At 37.1% G+C, this 25,295-nt stretch overlaps 1 long non-coding RNA gene and 1 gene segment (V, D, J or C); both read left to right on the plus strand.

Annotated features, from left to right (window-relative positions):
* LOC138672974 (immunoglobulin gamma-1 heavy chain-like) overlaps positions 1-25,295 on the plus strand; it is a 606,081-nt gene that overhangs the window by 356,765 nt on the left and 224,021 nt on the right. Inside the window, 1 exon segment of the C gene segment in view lies at positions 110-155. Coding sequence covers positions 110-155 — 46 coding nt within the window.
* Positions 16,287-23,657, plus strand: LOC138672998 (uncharacterized). Of its 2 annotated transcripts, XR_011319796.1 has the most exons (3): positions 16,287-16,349; positions 17,921-18,039; positions 23,423-23,657. It is a non-coding gene; the product is annotated as an uncharacterized lncRNA (long non-coding RNA). The 2 variants fall into 2 exon arrangements; XR_011319795.1 differs by lacking the exon at positions 16,287-16,349 and having other exon boundaries at positions 16,362-18,039.

Raw genomic sequence — 25,295 nt, forward strand, 5'->3', positions numbered from 1 at the left:
AATCCGGCCCTGGGCATATGCAGTAATATAGTAAAGTCACTGAGTAGTCACTAAAGGGTAAGTCAAGCAGTATTTGCCATCTAGTGAGAGTTGTTTGTCTCACTGTGACTACTTCGATATATGGGGTCCCGGGACCCTGGTCACCGTAACATCAGGTAAGAACGCCTTTATCCTCTTATCATTTTTTTGTTGAAAATGTGATGACTTATTCTCATTTATTTTAAGAAAAAATAAATTCAGTTTCAATGATTTATTATGCCTAGGTTCACAAATCTATTGCTTTTTAGCCTGTTACTGTTTGAAATTAGTTTTTTTAGATATATTTTATGATATCATATTAGACTGTTTTGAGCGTCTGGGGGAAATAATGTAACAATGGCACAATTAATAGTAACACTGTGAGCTGGGCTTTCGATATCTGGGGACAAGGACAAATGGTCACAGTCACATCAGGTAAAATTTCTGATTTCTTATCTCATAAAGTTTTTTTTGTTTTTAAATGTAATGCTAAAAGTTATAAAGCGAAATATTGATAGTTTTGGTAGAATTCTGTGTTGGTTTTCTTACTGTGATTTTAGAATTTGATTCGTATTAATTTTAACTTATGGAATTCGTCTTTTAAGCAACGTACTAAATTTTATTTTAATATGTTGCATTGAAACTGCTCTGAAAATCTTTAGGTCTAGTCTGTACTTTTCAATGTCTGTGGAAATTAAGTAATGTAAACTTGTGCATAGTAGATAGAATTGTGTATAAATGAGTTTAGAGTTTTAATGTGCTACTATGCTATGGCTACAATTGACAAGACATCATGGTCACGGTGAACATCAGGTAAGATAACTTATTTTTATGGATTATTTTTATTAATTGTAGTTTTTCTATAGTCACGTAAATAAGTCCATGTTAGAATTATTTATACTGTAAAAAAAATTAACTTTTCACTTAAAACTATGTATTATTTTATGGATCATGGTTTTAAGATTTAGTCACTGAAAATGTAAGATATATAACTTAAGACCATTATATAAACAAGGGAAAAGCTTAATTCAGTTTAATTTGTAAAAATAAATGTAAAAAAATAAATATTTAATATGTTTATTTTTTGCCAGGACTTTAAATATAACAATTTTTTTTCTATGATACTAGGTTAGTGTTCATGGCTTTACATGATCATTTCAAATTAATACAATTATCCTATTTAATATGTTTGATATCATTTACACACTATTACAACTTTTTTTTATAAAACTTGGAATTTAAGAGCATATAGACTAATTTACTGATCTGGAATAACATGCTACATTTAATAATACATAATACAGTATTGAAAAATACATTTTATCCAAACTTTAATTTTTAATATTGAGATAAAATGATCTTAAATTTCTGTTCCATAAAATGGGGAAGGGAAACTAGCAGGTGATCTGGGTGGTAACCGAAGCCTCCAGATGTGCTTTCATCTAGTTTCAGGATCTATTATTGGGTATGAAAGTCACACTCCAGTGACTCCCTGCTCACAGCTGGCGGGGATCGAGAAAAACAATGCCACACTAGATTTTATTTTCAGCTGATTAATTTCCCTAAATGCCTGTCAATCTTTTTTAAAAAGTAATAGAACATTAAAACAGTAATTAGCAATTTTATGATTTAGTATTCAATAGCGTAATAAAAAAAGCTAAAGAAAAATGTTTATAAATTAAGATGTATTAAATTAACCTTAGATATGTTAGTGTTTATATAAATAAATATGTATATTTTTATCATGTAAATATTCCTGTACTTTATTAAATGTTATTTGTTACTATATATATATATATATATATATATACATCTGTATATATATATATATATATATATATATATATATATATATATACCTATCTATATACAGTACATATATATTTAAATACATAGCATTTAATAAAGTAAAGGAATATTTACAGTATAAAAATATGTACACACAAATATATACATTTTACATGGTACCATATTTAAAGTTAATCTAATATATTTGATATATATATACATAGAAATTTAACTGCATTAAGCTAATCTTATAAATGTTAGCATTAAAATTTATAGACTTGAGTGTATATATTTTATCATGTAAATATTTCTTTACTTTATTAAATGCTATTGTATTATACTATATATATATATAGTATCATAGTCCAGGTTAATTTAATGTATGTATATATATATATATATATATATATATATATATATATATACAGTGTATATATATATATATATATATATATATATATATCTAAATATATAGTATTTCATAATAATAGTTATAATAATGTTTATATTATACATGGTGCTTGATTGTTTACTTGCTAAATGTTTAACATTTTTTTACTGTATGTCCATATTCGAATTTCCCACATCCCCATATTTTTATTTATTTTATTGATATTCATGTTTGTATATTCGGCACGTGGGTATATATATATATATATATATATATATATATATATATATATACTTTTTTTTCCACACAATTTGCAAGGAACATGTGTTATTATGGTAAAGAATTTTGTCAACATCTTATGATTGTTTTATTTCTTTTGATACCATTTATTCTATGTCTTATTTCATACTGTATACTGCAGTATATTTCAATGTTTTCAGTTATGAAAGTTAGCGTTTATTTTGTATATGTGTATTAGCATTACTGTAGTATTATTAATTGTGTATATATACATAGATTAGTATGTGCTCTGTAAGAATCTGGCTGTTGAATGTTTGCAGATTAGCATATAGTTTAGCATAAATACTTCTTATACTGTATGTATGTAATGTATATGCAGTATTATTATGATTACTCTGTTAGCTTATTAGACAGTATATACATATTTTCCATACTAACTTAGCAGTAGTATTGCTAGTATTGCATCTAGGCTGAAAGCGTAGCTTACCAGAAGGAATAGCAGGTACATACAGATCAGCAGAAGCTATAGCCAGTACAATACAGTTCAGCAAATGCATAGCAGCTAAAATACAGCTTGGCAGAAAGCATAAGAAATGCTGTATGATAAGTAGCAGTTACAGTAAAGCTGGGCAGTAGGGATAGGAGTATAGTACTGCATAGCGGGAACAGTACTGCTTTGCAGAAAGCATAGCAGCTACAGTGTAGTTAATAGCATACCAGGTATAACTCATAGCAGCATAAAGTATAGCAGGTACAGCACAGATTGATAGAAAGCATAGCCATTACTGTACAGCTCAGCACAAAGCACAACCAGTACACTACAGCTCTACAGAAAGCATAGGTGGTTCAGTATAGTAGGTATTGTAAAGCTCCGCAAATTCCATAGCAGGCATAGTATAGCTCATCTGAAAGCATAGCAGGTATACTACAGCTTGGCAGAAAGTATAGTGCAGAACAGTCCAGCAGAAAGCTTAGCCAGTTCAACAGAACAGTACACCTCAGCAAACAGCATAGCACTTACAATACAGCTTAGCATAAAGCATAGCATGTACAATACAAAATAGCAAGCAGCCTAGTAGTTACAATACAGCATAGCAGTTACAATACAGCTTAGTATAAAACATTGCAAGTGCAGTACCGCTTGATAGAAAGCATAGCTAGTAGCACATAGCTCAGCAGAAAGGATAGCTAGTTCAGTATATCAGGTAAAGCTCAGCTCACTAGAAAACACAGCAGGTACAGTACAGCTTGATAGAAAACATAGCCAGTATAGTACAGCTTAGTAGAAAGCATAGCTGGTCCAGTTAATCTCAGCAAAAAGCATAGCTGGTTCAGTATAGAAGGTACCGAATAGCAGACAGCATAGCAAGTACAGTACAGCTTGATAGAAAGCATAGCCGGTACAATACAGCTAAGCAGAAAGCACAGTCACTATAGTAAAGCTTAGAAGAAAGCATAGCAAGATCACTAGGTGCAGTAAGGTTCAGAAAAAACCATAGCAGGCACAGTGTAGATTGATAGAAAGCATAGCCAAAACAATATAGCACAGTAGAAAGTGTGTCCAGTACAGCACAGCTCAGGAAAAAGCATAGGTAGTTCAGTATAGCAGGTACAGTAACCCTCAACAAAAATACAAAAATGATAGCAGGTACAGTTCAGTTTGCATAGTCAGGACAGTACAGGTCAATAGAAAGCATAATAATAATACAGCTCAGCAAAAAGCATAGTCAGTTCAGTATAGCAGGTACAATATAGTACAATATGGAGAATACCATAGCCGGTACAGTACAGCTCAGCAAACTACATAGCAGGTACAATACAGCTCAAAGGAAAATATAGTAGGTACAGTACAGCTTTATAAAATGCAAAGCCAGTATAGTAAGTATACAGCAGAGCATGTGCAAAATAGCTTGATAGCATAGCCAGTACAGTTCAGTACAGTATGGTATATATCACAGCAAGTGCAGTACAGCATGATAGATAGCATAGCAAGTACGGCAACTACAGTATGGTATATAGCACAACAGATGCAGTACAGTTTGATAGAAAGCATAGCAAGTACGGCAAGTACAGTATGGTATATAGCACCGCAGATATAGTACAGCTTGATAGAAAGCATAGCCAGTATGGCAAGTACAGTATGGTATATAGCACCACAGATACAGTACAGCTTGATTGAAAGCATAGCCAGTACAGCATGTACAGTATGGTATATAGCACAGCAGATACAGTACAGCTTGATAGAAAGCATAGCCAGTACAGCAAGTACAGTATGGTATATAGCACCGCAGATACAGTGCAGCTTGATAGAAAGCATAGCCAGTACAGCAAGTACAGTGTGGTGTATAGCACAACAGATGCAGTATAGCTTGATAGAAAGCATAGCCAGTATGGCAAGTACAGTATGGTATATAGCACCGCAGATACAGTGCAGCTTAATAGAAAGCATAGCCAGTACAGCAAGTACAGTGTGGTGTATAGCACAACAGATGCAGTATAGCTTGATAGAAAGCATAGCCAGTATGGCAAGTACAGTATGGTATATAGCACAGCAGGTACAGTACAGCTTGATAGAAAGCATAGCCAGTACAGCAAGTACAGTATGGTATATAGCACAGCAGGTACAGTATTGCTTGATAGAAGGCATAGCCAGTACAGCAAGTACAGTATGGTATATAGCACAGCAGGTAAAGTACAGCTTTATAGAAAGCATAGCCAGTACAGCAAGTACAGTATGGTATATAGCACAGCAGATGCAGTACAGCTTGATAGAAGGCATAGCCAGTACAGCAAGTACAGTATGGTATATAGCACAGCAGGTACAGTACAGCTTGATAGAAAGCATAGCCAGTACGGCAAGTACAGTATGGTATATAGCACAGCAGGTACAGTACAGCTTGATAGAAAGCATAGCCAGTACGGCAAGTACAGTATGGTATATAGCACAGCAGGTACACAGTACAGCTTTATAGAAAGCATAGCCAGTACAGCAAGTCCAGTATGGTATATAGCACAGCAAATGCAGTACAGCTTGATAGAAAGCATAGCCAGTACAGCAAGTCCAGTATGGTATATAGCACAGCAGATGCAGTACAGCTTGATAGAAAGCATAACCAGTACGGCAAGTACAGTATGGTATATAGCACAGCAGATACAGTACAACTTTATATAAAGCATAGCCAGTACGGCAAGTACAGTATGGTATATAGCACAGCAGGTACAGTACAGCTTTATAGAAAGCATAGCCAGTACAGCAAATACAGTATGGTATATAGCACAGCAGGTACAGTACAGCTTTATAGAAAGCATAGCCAGTACAGCAAGTACAGTATGGAATATAGCACAGCAGATGCAGTACAGCTTGATAGAAAGCATAGCCAGTACAGCAAGTACAGTATAGTATATAGCACAGCAGGTATAGTACAGATTTATAGTAAGCATAGCCAGTACGGCAAGTACAGTATAGTATATAGCACAGCAGGCACAGTACAGCTTGATAGAAAGCATAGCCAGTATGGCAAGTACAGTATGGTATATAGCACAGCAGGTACAGTACAGCTTTATAGAAAGCATAGCCAGTACGGCAAGTACAGTATAGTATATAGCACAGCAGGCACAGTACAGCTTGATAGAAAGCATAGCCAGTATGGCAAGTACAGTATGGTATATAGCACAGCAGGTACAGTACAGCTTTATAGAAAGCATAGCCAGTACGGCAAGTACAGTATGGTACATAGCATAGCAGGTACAGTACAGCTCAGGAGATGTTTAGCAGGTACATTATAGTTTAGCAAAATCAAAACAACTATTCTAAAGCTCGGCAGAAAGCATAGCATGTTTAGTAAAAAGCATTCCTGGTACAGTACCGATCAGTAAGATTATGCAGTATAGTACCGCTCAGTAGAATGCATAGCTGGTACAATCTAGCTCAACAAAAGACAAAGCACATACAGTACAGCTTAGAGAAATTCACTGCAGGCACAGAATAGCCAAAATAGCAGAAACTACAAGTTACACAGAACATCACAGAAATCACAGTGTTTACAGGACAGTATACAAGAAAGTAGAGCAGGTACAGTATAGCAGAAGCCATAGTGTATGGGTTCAGTATAGAAGAAAGGTACAATATAGCAGAAACATAGTTTGCAAAGCATGGCTTAGAATAAACCGTCACAGGTGCAGATGTAAAAAATAGCTTAGAAATAAGCATCGCAGCAGGTACTGCACATCACAGGGACCATATACAAGCAGAAAGCAAACAATGCATCATACAGGACAGCAGAAAGCACAATATTTACAGGGCAGCTTAGAAGAAACAGCAGGTATAGGATAGTATGCCTGGAAGCAGAGCAGGTAAGCAGCATGGCAGAAGAATGTATAGGCCCAATATAGCTCTGCAGAACAAATAGGGTGACCAGAATAGTATGGATGAGCGGACAGAATACAGGATGAATGGAATGAATGCAGTCTCTAGGGATAGTAGGGATTATAGGAGCAATATCACAGGAGCAGTGCAGGGATCCATAATGCAGGCTGATGGAGTAAATATACCATCATTGAATCGTGAACACTACACAGCTCGTTAGGCATTAGTAGTAATACATTACAGCTGGTTACAAACTCTAGGAATTAATGTAATAATCACCATCTGGCAGCACCAGAATCTTAGCCTATGTAATTGATCAGAATGTAGATTTATGACTATGTACAGTAGCAGACACTTATTAAAGCAGGTATTATAGGATATAGTCAGTAATGTTCTCATGTATGTGCACATACTCTGAGCAGCCATTTTGTCACATTGTAAGAATAAGAATATGGACATATAAATAGCTAATCTGTAGTGCAATGTTCTGCATAAAACAGACAGCAAACTGTGTAACATTAGAACATGTACGTTAGTGATGTTTTAGAAGCTGTTACAATGTACAAGGCTGTAGACCATAGAAATCTAAGGGCCAATTATCTTCTTTCTGGAGATTTTTGGTAGTGAATTACAATGGAGATATTGCACCTCTCTGGAGAACTGAGGGTCCCGACCTCTGGTCCATGAGGTGAGGCAGCCAGGTGGAAAAGGAATAGTGAGGTGATTGCACTTGTTTGCACATTTATTAGGTATGAACACAGTTATGCAATTGGACATTTTCAAGCCTTGTAGGCCGAATAGTTAATTAATTAAATGAAAATTCTGGAATAATGTAATCACCAGATAAAAGAAAAAGCCTGTTAATACAGGCACAACTTTACATGGCTCACTACGACGTAACGAAATGTAAAAAATTACTTCAGCTAAGACATGACATTAACTTGTATTGTCTGTACAGTGATATAGCATCGTCTGACTGCTATAACCTATTCTGTAAAATCATCCACATTTCAGCAATTGAATTAACATAGTTCTATAGAATTTCTCAGAAGTTATAATCCTTCATCTGGTGCAGTGTTTTCCTATGTAACATTTATCTATAGGTTGTGTTCTTACTACTCCTAACCTATCCATGATGTTGTAGTTCTATCCTCATCATTAACTTGTGGCTACAACTCCTAATTTACAACTAACATGAACTGAAGCTCTTTTCAAACCTTCTCCTCTTAGCTTTTGGCAACCTTCACCTCCTAACCAAAAATTCATTCCTTCCACTTTTGCTTGTGTTCTCAGCTACAGAGCAGGCACCATCTCTCTTTCCACTCATTTCTTGCGGCATGTCTCAGGAGCCTACCATCACCATTGGTTGCTTGGCCAAAGATTTCCTTCCAGAAACACTTAACTTCAGCTGGAACGATAAGTCCAATAACAGCTTTACCAATGGCATGAAGACGTACAAATCAATCCTGCAATCCAGTGGTAGCTATGCAGCCAGCTCACAAATCCAAGTGACGGGTGAAAGCTGGAACAATCGTGATCCATATTACTGTGTGGCAAAACATTCATTAAACAACAAGGTTTTGAAACTTGTGAATGATGGTAAGAATGTTAATGTCATCGGATTTTGTTATTATTGATGAGTATTAAGCATTTCTGTTAAAGGGAGTATGAAGATTGGGTTGTTTTTTTCAGGAGGCCATTTTGATAGAAATTTCTGTCACTATGTGCAGTGCCTTGGAATAGAAAAAAAAGGCATATTTAACAACTATAACAAGCCTTGAAAGTATAATGCCAGTCAGCAAAAGTGGGATGTAGTAGTTTGCAGCAGTAGAAATAAGGGTTTGGTATTTGAACCCCAGCTAAGCTACGGCTACATTGTGTTACACTCACTCTAGTAGTTTTGCTTCTATGGCATCTCATCTGATTTGCCGACGAATAATGCATCCTATATCATACATATAAACCTTAATATTTTACTTTGACCAAAAGATTGATGTGTGGCCCTTAATTTGAAGTTCCTACATGGACAGATAATTTTATTTTTAACTAAAGTGTTTCAAAGTAATTTTATTTGAGACATTCTTCATTTTCAAGATTCATTAAAAGAGTAAATTTCAATATAAAGGTGATTTCACACACAACGGCCCCGATTCATCCAAGACCGAAGTTATTGCTGCCGGTCTTTGATGAAGGGGCAGTGCTTCTTTGCTCTTCGGTCCTTACCTTTACCTTTTTCAATTGCACGTATTTTAGACATGGCATGTTACCATAGACTTCTCTATAGGAAAAAAAGCGCAAGTGCAAGAGAAAAAACTGCCACCCAAAAACATGTAATAAAAAAAACGCATGACATTCATGGCTTATGCTTTGTGTGAAGAAAACATCACATCTATATTATAGCTCTCTTGATGGGCATTATCTCAAAGTTTTTGTCCAATAGTATTGGATTGATTAAAAATAATAAACTGAGACACACACACCTTTGTGGCCAGGCCACTTACAAGACAAGCTCTGGAAGAAGTGTCTGCCCCATTTGGCAGTCCAGCACCGTTATAACCTCTAATTGGCTGTGGTGGTCAGGTGAGTAGAAGAGCACGTCTTCGGTAAAACATCACTTCTACTCACCTGAGCTCTGCAGTCAAACCCAAGCTACAGCAGTTTTGGGCTAACCAAATGGGGCAGCTTTTGCTACTGGAGTTGCCAAAGAGTCTCAGAAGTGGTCTGCATTGAATCTGCTGGAGTGCTGGAGGGTGAAAATGCCTCTAATTATTATTTTTCATCAATTAATGGTTATAAAACGTTATTTAACTTTTGGCCAACCCCCTTAACTTGTTCTAATGGAAAGTATGATAACAAGAGTGGACTTGCCTTGACAAATGTACCAAATCTGTTGATTTCAGTAAAACCCGTAAGTCCAATAGTGACCATGGCTGCTCCTGTAAAAGAAGACCTCTATATGAATAATAATGGTACAATTGTGTGTATCATGAATAACTACTACCCTAATAATATCAAAGTCAAGTGGCTGAAAAACTACGTGGAGACCACCCTCAACACCATGACAGATAAAGCCAATACAAATGCTGATGGAAACTTTGTCTTAAGCTCCTTTATGACGGTATCTAAGAAGGACTGGGATGAAGACACCATTTTCTCATGTGTAGTAGAACATTCTGCGTCTGGCTCCTTTGAATTTAGGAATGTGAGCAAGTCCCTAGCTTGTGGTAAGATAAATGACAATTTATTATTTTCAAAGTGTTTGCAAAGATATATAGTTCACCACAGTAGATAGTAAAATCTCAGCACTTTATCATTAGTAAGAGAAATTTCTAAACTTCTTTTATTGCAAGAAATGTTCTTTCTCTTGCAGAATCATCAGCGTCACCTGGTGATATTCACGTTTATGGTATTCCTCCATCTTTCGAGAGCATATTTCTAAATAAGAAAGCACCGCTCACCTGTGTAATCGCCAACATGATGAGTGCGGAAGGATTAGATGTCTCCTGGTATGAACTGGGCTCTGACATCAAGCTTAAAACCATTTTGGATGACCCTATTTACAAAGATGGAGCATATTCAATCAAAGCCACGGCGACAGTGTGTGCCGATGACTGGCTAACAAAGACATTTGAGTGCAGAGTGAAACATCCTGATCTTACTTCTCCAAAGAAAATAACCCTGGCAAAAGATAATGGTAAGCTTTATCATGACCCAATGACTGAGTCTTGCATTCTTCAGTCCAAACTCAGAAAAACATGGCTGCTTTCTATTAAAGAGTGCCACAGCAGTCCACAGGTTGTGTGTGGGGTTGCAGCTTAGTCCTTTTTCCTTAGTCCTTAGGGGTTTTCTTCTCATAAATGGGTAAAATATTGAATTGCTTTTTAAAAGTAAGCAATTTGCCATTTACTTCTTATTAAAAATCATCCCTGTTCTCAATAAAGGAGGGATTTAATTTTTCAGAGCTTATGGCACATTGCCTAGGTTACTGGCCATTTCTGCATTCTATCAGAGGTGGCTGGTTTCCTAAAAAAGCAGTGAGCACTTGCAATCTTTTTTGCTATGAAGAGTGCAAGCGCTGTTCTGATTCCTGGATCTGGTGAGCTTCAGTGACCATACACTGCTCCAGTGCTACAGAGGCAAACTGCTCCTGCTTGCAGCATGGGGGAGCACACAATTGAAGCCAGCAGGCAAATATGTTACCGGTCTGAAATATCATGTCAGTCATTCAGGAAGGCACCATTCCGGCTCCCCAAAGGAAGCCAGGAAGTAGCGGAGAGATGCCTCCCTGAAGATCACTCATGCAAACAATCCTTTAACTCCAAAAAGACTAATCTGTAATACCAGGCACAATCCATATGCATTTGTGGTTTGTTCCAGACCATGATTTTATAATCCTGGACAGCCCCTTTAAGCGTTTGTACACATTTTATCATCAAATACACTATATGGTGACAAGTAAGGTCTCTGTGGGTCTATAGGGACTTTATTCCCTGCTGCATGGTTTACCCGAGACACCATTTTCTACCATGGAAGCAATGCTTTAAAGAATATCTGCAAAGCATTTTAGATTTTTTTTCCTGGTATACATGTAGCATGTTCAGATTTTAGTCAGAATTACTTCATTGCACATTCATATCAATTTTCATATTACACAACCTTCAATATAGGATTATCTTACTTCATCAATCAAAAACAAACTTTGACAACAACATAGTTATAATATCAAATGTTAAATTATGATACATTGATAACCTAACTGAAATAATCAATATTTTCTTTTGTTTTGCTTCTAGGCCAGGAACCTCAGACACCCACAGTTTTACTTTACCCACCGCACCAAGATGAGCTAAATAGAAAAGAATCAGTCACATTGACATGTATGGTTAAGCATTTCTATCCAGAAGACATACTGGTCAAGTGGACAAGCAGTGACCAGGTAGAAGATAGATATGTCGTGACCACTAAACCTATGCTGGAGTCTTATTCTTCTGGCAAGAAATCCTACTTCTTATATAGCACATTGACTATACCAAGCATTGAGACCTGGAACTCTGGAAAATCCTATACCTGTGTGGTCGGCCATGAATCATTACCACTACAGGCCACCCAGAGGAGCATTGACAAAACCATTGGTAAACCAACTTCCGTGAATGTGTCCCTCGTTATGTCTGATTCCTGTTAATATTCCCTCCGAAAAGCTTTGCTCTTGTTATTCCCTATGTCATGTGTGGAATGAGAAGGAGGAAGAAATGTCATCCTGGTGTTTGTTAGTCTGTTTTTGTACATTAACTTGATTGAACTCTGTCTGCATATTGAAAAGTAGAAATAAAAAAAAATATATAAAATGTTTTGTTTTGATGTCTGGAGTGTGTGGAGCTGCATTCCTCGTGTTGTTACGAGTGTAAGTTAACACCATCTGTAGTATCCATTCTTTGTACAATATTTCTCTAGGCCTGTCAGTAACATTACACTACATCACTAGTTAGCACTTGTCTAGAATGAAGACACATAGTACCAATAATACATCCCTACATATATATAAATGCCTGGATGAGCCATAATGATAGAAGCTGGAACCATGAAGGAAAAGTAGAGCAGAAAACTAAGGTTTCCATATATACACATAAGACGCAAATTATCAATCTAATACAAAAAAATATAAGGCTAAAACATAAAATTTGGCAACAAGTGAATGGGAACTCCATGTATATTATATAAGATTTAGTTATACACATAACATCTGCAGGAATGAAGCCATCTTGCATCTCTGATGATCATGATCGGGTATTGGAGGTGGATCAGTACAGCTAATATATGTAGTAAAAAACAGTATACATAGTACAATCATAGGGATAAAGGTGTGGACAATAAATAAAGAATGGATTTTAAATACACAGGACCAGGAACTTGAGTCCAGTGGGAATGGGACATGCGGGGGATCAATGAGGGTGATTATTGCAACTTTTTTACGTAAACTGAACTCTTAGAAAAATGATTTCTATAATTTCTGCAGCACAACCTCTATAAGCATTGCAGTCATTGTCTCCCATAATCTGCTGGATTTCCAAGCTGAGGATTCCCCTATAATAACGTCTCCATTATATACCATTTTATGCCCTGACAGCCTGACACCTTATCACTCTCCGGTTTCTATGAATCGCACCTTGAACAAAGTGACAGTAGCACTGTAGAAGAGACTCATAACATCTGCAGGACTGAAGCCATCTTGCATCTCTGATGATCATGATCAGTTATAGGAGGTGGATCAGTGCAGCTAATAAATGTAGTAAAAAAAAAGCATACATCATACAATAATAGGGCGCTAAAGGTGTGGACATTAAATAAACAATTTTAAATATATATTTTATTTCTGTCCCAACTAATATAACAGTAACCAGTATGGGAATTTGTTAATGGTGCAAACCTCAACTCAAAAATGTGGTATATACATATGCAAGAACATATTTAGCCTGGTATATCTTTACAAACAAAAAGACCAATTTAAAGATCTCCTAGATGAACCAATCGGTACAGGTGTCATTACTATTGTGTATACCTATACTGACACTAGCCACATGTCTAAGAAAGGCAAATAGTCAATACATTTGGCATACCATTCTTTTTATTTATTTATGATTATATAGCGCCATCATGTTCCTTTGCGCTTTGCAGACATGATAATGTCTCATAATGACTTGTTACCGAGGCAGTATCCAGAATTAATCCTACATGCGTACACCCATAAAGATGCTTTAAATGGCACAATCTAACAGTTCAATAGTGAAATGACTGCTCCATTTAAACTGCTTATTTTATCTCATAAAAATGGACAAAATACCAAAAAAATAGGAATCAATTTGATTCTGATAAAACCCACATTACTGTTGTGCACATTACTGGTTCTAGCCCTTTATAACAGAAATAAACCAGCTGCCTCTTTTATTAACTGGTTTTATTCCACTCCATGTGGGCAACACCCAGCAAACATTATATCAAAAAATACAACTAGATTGTTATCAACACCAGAACCCCAAGAAAATGTAGTTAGCGCAATAGTCCTGTGCAGTAGGGTGCTGTGACCATTAATGTATAGTGAAGGCTGAAAATATACCAAAATGTTAAATTTGTAAAATGTATTCAAATTGTATATCACCCATGAAACGACAGGACACGCTCATCCATGGCATCTATCACATTGGGTCAGATACACCAAACCACATAGGCCCAGTTCATCTGCGGGATAGTGTTGGCTTGGTAATGAAGCTGGGATTTTCAATTTATAAGTGCATTAAAAAAAGAGTAAAAAGAGAAAAAATAATAATTTCATGGCATTTTAAGGAACATTGGAAAAAAAAAACATTTGGAGTGTCTTCATTATTAGGGACCAGGTCTCAGGATATCACCCACTCAATCATTGGTTTTGACCCCACACTAGGACACACTTCTTCACTGGTCTAAAATTTCATTTAAAGGTTCACAAAATTAAACAAACTAATATTTATCTGATGTTCTGCCCCCACCCTCTGCCATTATGACAGAAGACATTATTGCCTATGCCAAATTCTGGCCGGCCTGTAGTATATAGACATAGGTATGGATTAATCTATAAATTTACCTTGCGATATGACAATTATATGACAATTATGTGTCTAAGTGCAGGAATGTAATGTATGTGCCCTGTACTGATCAGTTAGGGTATGTTCACATGTTGCATAATTGCATCAGTTTACAGTACGAGCATAATCAATGAGATTTCTGGAATTTCATGCACATGCTTTTTTTTCTTGCTGCATTTCTTCGAAGACGTATTCTGTCAATTCTTTAAAAGTTTTGGGTGAAAAAAAGTGAAACACTGTGAAATCGCACCTAAAAACAGCTCCCAAATCTAATTTTCATACCAGCTTTTTCATAAAGCTGCAGTTAAGCAAGGTGTGAACAAACACTAAAGGTCTCTTTATTTGTCTTACTATACCCGTGTCTATCAGATGTTTATGTACTAGTTGGTATTAATGTTTATATTTTTCTCACATCCCCACAGTCCATATACTTTACATAGAGGAAGACGATGATATTGATAACCTGTGGACCACAGCCTCCACTTTCATAGTGCTTTTCCTCCTGAGTCTCTTCTACAGTGCTACTGTCACTTTGTTCAAGGTGCGATTCATAGAAACCGGAGAGTGATAAGGTGTCAGGCTGTCAGGGCATAAAATGGTATAAAGCGGAGATGTTATTATAGGGGAATCCTTAGCTTGGACCTCCAGCAGATTATGGGAGACAATAGCTGCAATGCTTAGGATTGTGCTGCAGAAATGATAGAAACCATTTTTCAAAGAGTTCAGTCTAGGTTAAAAAAAAGATGCAATAATCACCCTCATTGTCCCTCACAAATCCCATTCCCACTGGTCTCTTTCCTGGTCCTATATATATATAAAACCAATTCTTTATTTATTGTCCACACCTTTATCCCTATTATTGTACCAGGCATACTGTTTTTTACTACATATATTAGCTGCACTGATCCACCTCCAATACCCGATCATGATCATCAGAGATGGCTTCATTCCTGCAGATGTTATGTACATGTCTAAATCTTATGTAATATATAACAATATGCATGGAGTTCCCATTATTCACTTGTTGCCAAATTTTATGTTTTTAGCCTTATATTTTTTTGTATTAGATTGATAATTTGCGTCTTATGTGTATATATGGAAACCTTTTGTTTTCTGCTCTACTTTTCCTTCATGGTTCCAGCTTCTATCATTATGGCGCATCCAGGCATTTATATATATGTAGGGATGTATCATTGGTAGTATGCGTCTTCATTCTAGACAAGTGCTAACTAGTGGTGTAGTCTAATGTTACTCACAGGCCTAGAGAAATATTGTACAAAGAATGGATACTACGGATGGTGTTAACTTACACTCGTAACTACACAAGGAATGCAGCTCCACACACTCCAGACATCAAAACAAAACATTTTATATATATTTTAATTTCTACTTTTCAATCAAGTTAATGTAAACAGACTAACAAACACCAGGATGACATTTCTTCCTCCTTCTCATCCCACACATGACAAAGGGAATAACAAGAGCAGAGCTTTTCGGAGGGAATATTAACAGGAATCAGACATAGCGAGGGACACATTCACGGAAGTTGGTTTACCAATGGTTTTGTCAATGCTCCTCTGGGTGGCCTGTAGTGGTAATGATTCATGGCCGACCACACAGGTATAGGATTTTCCAGAGTTCCAGGTCTCAGTGCTTGGTATAGTCAATGAGCTATATGAGAAGTAGGATTTCTTGCCAGAAGAATAAGGCTCCAGCATAAGTTTAGTGGTCACGACATATCTATCTTCTACCTGGTTGCTGCTTGTCCACTTGACCAGTATGTCTTCTGGATAGAAATGCCTAACCATACATGTCAAGGTAACTGATTCTTTTCTATTTAGGTCATCTTGGTGCGGTGGGTAAAGTAGAACTGTCAGTGTCTGAGGTTCCTGGCCTAGAAGCAAAACAAAAGAATATATTGAGTATTTCGGTTGAGTTATCAATGTGCCATAATTTAATATTTGATATTATAAATATGTTCTTGTCAAAGTTTGTTTTTGATTGATGATGAAAGATAATCCTTAATTGAAGGTTGTGTAATATGAAAATTAATAAGGCTGAGCAATGAAGTAATTCTGACTAAAATATGAAAATATTATATGTATACCAGGAAAAAAAATCTATTATACTTCGGAGATATTCTCTAAATACATTACTTCCATGGTAGAATATGATGTCTCGGGTAAACCATGCAGCAGGGAATAAAGTCCCTATAGACCCACAGAGACTTTACATGTCACCATATAGTGTATTTGACATGTAATGATAGAAAATGGACAAAATAGAAAAAAAATAGAAAATCAATTTAATTCTGAAAAAACAACAACAAATTACTATTCTGCACATTACTGGTTCTAGCCCTTTGTAACAAAGTAAACCAGCTGCCTCTTTTATAAACTGGTTTTACCCCACTCCATGTAACTCCTTGTGGGCATAACCCAGCAGATATTATATCACAAAATGCAACTACATTGATGTCAACACCAAAACCATGATAAAGGTTAATTAGCGCAATAGTCCTGTGCAGTACTGTGCTGTACCCACCATGGTATAGTGAAGGCTGAAAATATACCAAAATGTTAAATCTGAAAAATGTATTCAAATTCTATATCACCCATGAAACGACAGGTCACGTTCATCTATGGCATCTATCACATTGGGTCAGATATGCCAGACCATATAGGCCCAGTTCACCTGCGGGATAGTGTTGGTTTGGTAAAGAAGATGGATTTTTCAATTTATAAGTGCATTAAAAAAGAGTAAAAAGAGAAAAAAATAATAATTTTATTGTATTTTAAGGAACATTTGAAAAACACAGAAAACACCTGGAGCTTCTTCATTATCATTTTTAAGGGACCAGGTTTCAGGATATCACCCACTGAATCATTGGTTTTGACCCCACACTAGGACACACTTTATTGATCTAAAATGTAATATAAACATTCACAAACTTAAAAAACGTAATATTTATCTGATGTTCTGCCCCCACCCTCCGCCATTATTGCCTATGCCAAACACTGGACGATGTGTAGTATATAGACATAGGTATGGATTAATCTTTAGATTTAACTTGAGATATGAGGCAACATAACAATTTTATGTGTCTATGTACAGGAATGTAATGTATGTTCCCTGTACTGATCAGTTAGGGTATGTTCACATGTTGCATAATTGCATCAGTTTACAGTACCAGCATAATCAATGAGATTTCAGATTTTTTTTATTCCTGCCCCATTTTTGCTAAGACGTAGCCTGTCAATTCTTTCAGGGTTTTTTGTGAAAAACACTAGTGATACACTGCAAAATCGAATATAAAAAACTCACAAATCTCAAATTTTTTTACCGGCTGTTCTCTGGTTTTTGGTACAGAATAAAAGCTGCAGTTAAGCAAGGTGTGAACAAACCCTAAAGGTCTCTTTATTTGTCTTACTATACCCGTGTCTATCAGATGTTTATGTACTAGTTGGTATTAATGTTTATATTTTTCTTACATCCCCACAGTCCATATACTTTACATAGAGGAAGACGATGATATTGATAACCTGTGGACCACAGCCTCCACTTTCATAGTGCTTTTCCTCCTGAGTCTCTTCTACAGTGCTACTGTCACTTTGTTCAAGGTGCGATTCATAGAAACCGGAGAGTGATAAGGTGTCAGGCTGTCAGGGCATAAAATGGTATATAATGGAGACGTTATTAAAGGGGAATCCTCAGCTTGGACCTCCAGCAGATTATGGGAGACAATAGCTGTAATGCTTATAAGGATTGTGCTTGCAGAAATTCTAGAAATCATTTTTCAAAGAGTTTAGTCTAGGTTAAAAAAAGATGCAATAATCACCCTGATTGTCCCCCACAAATCCCATTCCCACTGGTCTCTAGTTCCTGATCCTAAGTCCCCTCACAGAAAATGGTTGGTAAATTCTGATCAGCCAATCACTGGCCGCAATGATGACCTAAATTAGTGAGTGATCGACTGAACAGCTATTTCCTGCCATTTCCGTTGTGTCAAGATGGAATAAGAAAGTAAAGACCAGAAGGGACTGGCTAAGCTTTGGATTGAGATCTTTGTAGAGGATGAGCATCTCTGCTTTTCTGTTTTTAACCAGTCTGAGTTACTACAAAAATATTTTTATGCACTAGATGACCTTTTAAAGGCTGGATTCATACATCTTTTTTTGCAATGCAAGCATGGGCCACCAAGCATAGACTGGTCACAGGTCTCCAGAGAAGGTGACATCCTCATTAGTGATTAGCGAATATACCCGTTACTTGAGATTTCACGAGCATGCTCGGGGTCCTCCGAGTATTTTTTAGTGCTCGGAGTTTTAGTTATTATTGCCTCAGCTGAACAATTTACATCTGTTAGCCAGCATAAGTACATGTGGGAATTCCCTAGCAACTAGGCAACCCCCACATGTACTTATGCTGGCTAACAGATGTAAATCATTCAGCTGCGGTGCTAAAAACTTAAACTCCGGGCACTCGAGTAACGAGTATATTTGCTCATCACTAATCCTCATATATGCCTTTGAGGCTGTCATATTCGGACCAATAGACCAGCGGCCAGTCCATACTCAGACCATAAAGCAGATATGCGTAAACATAATCTCAGAGATTAGGTACTTTAACATTTATTTGGATTTGGTGGAAATTCAAGTTTGATCATCAGAGCTATACATATTGCTTGTCAGTTTTGGGTTAGATGGTGCTTTTCTATATGATGTAACTATCTAAAAAAACTAACTAAAGAGAGTATATGAGCTAATCTCTTGGTCCTGAGATGACATGTTAAAGAGGTTTTCCGATTAAAAAGCTACAAGTCTGTAATAAGTCTGCTTGACTGCAGACTTGTGAATCGTCACATTTGCACACACTGTGCTGAGAGTATTCTCTAGAGACAGCGGCAGGAGCAGGCAGTCATGTGACCTCAGGTATGCAATATGCATACTCCTGGTCACATTCCGACTAGATGGACGTGGGCTCGCTAAATGCAGGTGCATTGAGAGAGGCCGGAAGCAGTCTAATTGGAATGTGGCCAGAAGTATGCATATTGCGCCCTTGCGGTCACATAACCACTGCTGGCATTACTGGAGAAACCTCACATTGCGCAGTCACTGCAGACCTGTAGCTTTAGACTAGACAAACCCTGTAAGCTAGCTAGATACAGTACATGATAATGTGTCTTCTTACATGACCTCCTATATTCCTGGCATCAATGCTACATAGAGGTTTAGTCATATACCTATTAATATATCTGATCTTATGAGCTCATTAGATAAGACAGTATTAGCAAGAGACAGAATGAACTATTAGAACCAAGTAAATAAACTTTCAGGAACCAGAAGAGGAATCCAGGTCAGACCGTGTTTAGGAGGATCTAGTGAAATGTCCTCTTAAAAAGCTCTTTGTTATCTTTCATTAATTCTGCAATTTACAGAAAGTTGGTAATTATACATAATTGGTCATTTTTAAGATTTTATTTACACAAGATTTTTAAAGCAGTACTACACTACACACATGTATAGCCCAGGATGGGCGATTATTGTCTGATTGTTGGGGGTCTTAACCATCACTACAAATAGGAATACAGGGTTTATAACTTCTCTTCACTAAAACTGCTGTGAGGAGACTGAATGGAACAGGGGGTGAGCATGCAGGATACTACTACATACAAACTTTATGGAAGTTACTAAAGCTGTATTGTGGTAAATTAGCTCCAACTGAGACTAACTAAAGGAGCAGCAACATGGAGGCTTGACCCCTGCTCCATTCAGACTCCTCTGTATCATGCCACAGAATGCTAGAGTTCAAAAGATAGAAATTTATTATTTACAAACAGAATAAAAATATTACTTTCACCAATTATAAAGACGTGCCTCCAATCCAATGACCGACTTTGCATGACGTGCAGATATGCAGCAATCAAAGGTATAGTATTTATACAAAAAAACACTTTTTATAGTTAATTAACCTTAATCTTTTAGCTGATGGTTCTGTATAGGTATCATGAGGGGCTACTGGTGTGCATAAGGGGATCCGTTTGTACCATGATGTATCATATATAAGTATATCAGACTAAAGCTCCTAAAATGTAACTGTTAGCCAAAAAGGCTTATTTCAAAACATAAGGAGACTTGTCTTAATCCAGATCATATACCCCCATATAGCACCTAAATAATGCATAAGTCCAATTGTGTAAAGATAGGCAACTAGGGCTAAACCTTCAAGGTGTGTCCTATGGCAAATAAGGCCTAAAACAAATCATAGACAAGTCCATCACAACGTGACTACATGCCCTGATGTGTATGACACCCAGGAGGTAAAATACAAATAGTTGCACAGCCATAAACAAAGACCATCAGTGACCCTAATCCAAAATCATAATTGCCTCCGCACAGAAAGCCGGTGTAATACCCCTACGCGCGTTTCGATATAGATCTTCTTCTGGGGGCATGTGTAAAAAAAAGGAAATGAGGGTCTATTTAAATGAGTCATCAACCAATCACCATAATATCCGTGAGAATGCGTATTGAGGTACGGACACCGTCATTGCATTATGCGCCGATACCCAATGACGTAGATATCTAATGCCTGTGTTGCTAAGTAACCAGGTTGCCACATGCTGACTAACCTGGTCGCCGTGCTCAATGCAGGACGCTGCCGCAACGCAGGCACTTAACATTGACGTCACCAGCGGTTTGGCGCATAATATAGTGGTAGTGTCCTACGTAGAGCACGGTCACCTGGTTGTTCAGTAGGCGGCAGTAGGTTGCTTAGCAACGTAGGCGCTTGATATTCACGTCACAGAGCATTGGCGCATAATACAGCGGCAGCGTCCTGCATTGAGCACGGCGACCAGGTTAGTCAGCATGTGGCAACCTGGTTACTTAGCAACACAGGCATTAGATATCTACGTCATTGGGTATCGGCGCATAATGCAATGACGGTGTCCTTACCTCAATACGCATTCTCACGGATATTATGGTGATTGGTTGATGACTCATTTATAGATACCTATACAGAACCATCAGCTAAAAGATTAAGGTTAATTAACTATAAAAAGTGTTTTTTTGTATAAATACTATACCTTTGATTGCTGCATATCTGCACGTCATGCAAAGTCGGTCATTGGATTGGAGGCACGTCTTTATAATTGGTGAAAGTAATATTTTTATTATGTTTGTAAATAATAAATTTCTATCTTTTGAACTCTAGCATTCTGTGGCCTGATTTTTACAGCCAATAGGCCTCTTTTTGTGTATATCTATATAGAGGAATGTGTTCTTGATTTTCTGGACTAATATGTATAAATCCTCTGTATCATGGCCCATGCAGATGGGAAGAAATAAGTAATTCATGATTCCTCCGGTAGTCATTGTCAGGTGCTCCCCATATCAAAGATATATCACCTATGTGTAATGTTGGGGGAACCTATAACACATGTAAATTACTTCATTAAGAGATCATTATTAGATATCAGTTGTCCAATCAATTTGTATTAATCAAAAAAATCAGTACTCCCTGCAAAGACAGTAAACCTAGCTCAGCATGACCGATAGATTACTTTATGTGAAATATGCACTTGAGATTTTTAGCAGTAGTTGTAAATGTATTTGATACTTATGGATATGTAAACTGGCCATTGATGATCAGAGTCTCGGAGAAAGGATGTCTTTGTGTAATCAGAGAGATGGCAAAAAAACAGCACTCCCATCACATCTCAGTGGAAAAATAAGGTTTCTTTATTTGCCCATGTGCACATTGTAACCCTATGTGTATGGGCCATTATTAAAGGGAACCTGTCACACCCTGGTTCGATATTAAACTGACCCCAATGTCTTGCTTGTGATGCAATGTACATCACTAACATGGTCTTCTTAAGCAAAACTTCCCATTATTTATCTAAAAAAAGCACTTTTTATCCTTAGCTGAGTGCATCACATACCTTCTCTTTCAGTCTATGCCTGATGAAGAGGCCTGAGTAGTCTCGAAAGCTTGCAATTTGTTTCCATCTTTTCAGTTGGCCATTAAAAGGTATCAACCACTGAGGACTCTCAATTCTAAATATTTTTCTATCTACTGGCTAACAAGGTACCAAGATATATATCTTTCCTGAGTCATAGGGGTGGCTCTTTCTATCCTTTCAGTCACTACAAGTCACAGTCCTCCCAGATTCAGTGCGCATGCACGAGGTCATTGCACAGTAGTCAGTGCACAAGCGTGAAATTTACCAGCCAATTGCCATGACATCGGGGCAGTCCAGGCAATCAATCAGGCTATGATGGGTGTGAATAATTTGAAGATGATGATGACTGACCATGACTGGAAGGCTAGAAAGCACCACCCCTATGACTGAAAGAGAAGGTAGAAACGATTTTTGTTTTTTTTAATGAATAGTGGGAAATTTTACTTGAGAAGACCATGATAGGGATGCACATTGCATCACAAGCAAGACATTGGGGGCAGTTTAATATAGAAAAGGGACGTGACAGGTTCCATATAAGCTTTCATACATGGGAAAATACAAAAAGCCTATTTTTTTATGGGATATTTGATGAGAGCGCTGCCTTGTTTAGAAATTGTGTATATGTTGATCACTTGGTCCAGTGATTTTGAGGCTTTGATGATTATTATTATTATTATGCTTTGCTCATATAGCGCCAATATATTCCTCAGCTCTCTGTAAACATCACATTCCCCTTTAGTATGTCTTCGGAGTGTGGGAGGAAACCCAAGCAAATATAGGTAGAACATCCTTGCAGATGTTGTCAACAGTGGGAGTTAAACCCAGGACCCCAGCGCTGCAAGGCAACAGTGCTAACCACTGAGCATCCCATTCACAATAGTCTTTGATTATTGCTCCTTTAATTTTTTTTTTACCTTTTTGTAGATAGAAAAATAGATATGAGAGATATGAGATAGATTACAACTTGCTATGTGTTACTATTTCATAGAATATTAAACCACACTAACAGTATTCTCTTTTGCTCTTTTCATCCGTAGGTAAAATAATACCATTGGAATAGGTCGGCGCTCTTTTTCCTGAAGAAGTTACTCACTTGTTCTCACGATACCATGCTCACTGTCATCCGTCTGCTCAGGCTATGTAAATACTTTCCTCTCTCAGCCTGTACACAATGCACTGAACGCAGTATTGTCCACTCTTTCCTGTGCTTTTCTTCTGATTGTAAATGTAATATAACAAGTGCAATAAAGATATTTTATGATAACACAAAAATGTCGTCACTATCAATTAGTCCTTTGTGTAAAATCTTCTTCTTTAAATTCTTGACTGTAATCCTCCTCTTTAACTAACCACTAGCACTGCACTGGTTGAAGGTTGTAGGGTAGCGGAAAGGTGTATTTGTGACATCTTAATGATAACATTCTGATTATAATGAAAAAAAAACTTTTGTGACATATGTACATGAAATCTGAGTGTTCATGTTTTTTTCTTTAGGCTCAGGCACGGTTTGTCACGGAATGGATTAAAAAGTAACCATCATTTCAATCTCCATTGAAAATAAGAAAGGTCTTAAAATACCTTATTAAGGAAATCTGCTTCTTTCTTCTCCTGGACAGATCTTTCATTCTCCAAATTCTGAATTCATGGACTGTTACATAAGGCTACTTTCACACTTGCGTCGGTATGGGCCCGTCGCAATGCGTCGGGCCGATGTACCGACGCACGTTGTGAAATAAATGAACAACGGGGGCAGCGGATGCAGTTTTTCAACGCATCCGCTGCCCCATTGTAATGTCCGGGGAGGATGGGGCGGAGTTCCGGCCACGCATGCTTGGTCGGAAATGGTGGACACGACGCACAAAAAAAGGTGCATGTAACTTTTTTTGTGCCGACGGTCCGCCAAAACACGACGCATCTGTCGCACGACGGATGCGACGTGTGGCCATACGTCGCAATGCGTCGGCTAATGCAAGTCTATGGAGAAAAAAACGCATCCTGCGGGCAAATTTGCAGGTTGTGTTTTTTCTCCAAAACGACGCATTGCGACGTACGTCACACAACGCTAGTGTGAAAGTAGCCTAACTGAGATAGGAAATAATGGTTGGTGCTTATAAAGTTCCATGGAAAAGGAGGTGAGAGGAGGAGGGAGGAGCTCTACCACTAGCTCCTCTCTCCACTTTACATTGGAGATGGCAGTTGCTATTAATAAGGATCTGTTTCGGTAATGAGAAAGTCTGGCTTCACTGAATACAGATTTTACCTGTGAATTGGGAATTTTGAGAATGAAAGATCAGGCGGAGAAAGAAGAGGATTTCTATGATAAGATATATTTCAAAGTTTCTTATTTTAACATGTACTGTACTATTGATTTGTGAAATAAGAATTAAAATTATGATTACTCTTTAAATAATATTACAAATAACTATTTTTTACAGACATACCATGCTTTTTAAAATAATGACATAACAAAAAAGTCAAACATTATCAGAACAGCTTAAATGGGTAGACAGACCCAGGCATCTAACCTTGTTTTGTAGATATAAGGATAAGGTTTTTTTTTTAATTTTTACTCTTTTTGTTTTTTTCCTCAACTTCTTCTAAGAGCCGCAACTTTTTTTATTTTTATGTCGACATAGATGTTTGAGGGTTTGTTTTTTAAATGACAAGGTGTCGCTTTGAATTTTAGTACATTATATGGTAAAATGAGTGGTGCCAAATGGGAAAACAATTCCAAGTGGGATGAAATGTTGAAATAAAAAATTCAACTCCCCGTGGTTTTTGGGTTTTGTTTCAACGTCATTCATTGTGCTGTAAAAAAAAACCTGGAAACACAATTGTCCGGGACAGTATGATTACTTTGACACCAAATATGCTTGATTATTTTCTATTTCGGTGGTGAAAAAAAATTCT

Source organism: Ranitomeya imitator, chromosome 1 (assembly GCF_032444005.1).
Source record: "Ranitomeya imitator isolate aRanImi1 chromosome 1, aRanImi1.pri, whole genome shotgun sequence".
NCBI classification, from domain to species: domain Eukaryota; kingdom Metazoa; phylum Chordata; class Amphibia; order Anura; family Dendrobatidae; genus Ranitomeya; species Ranitomeya imitator.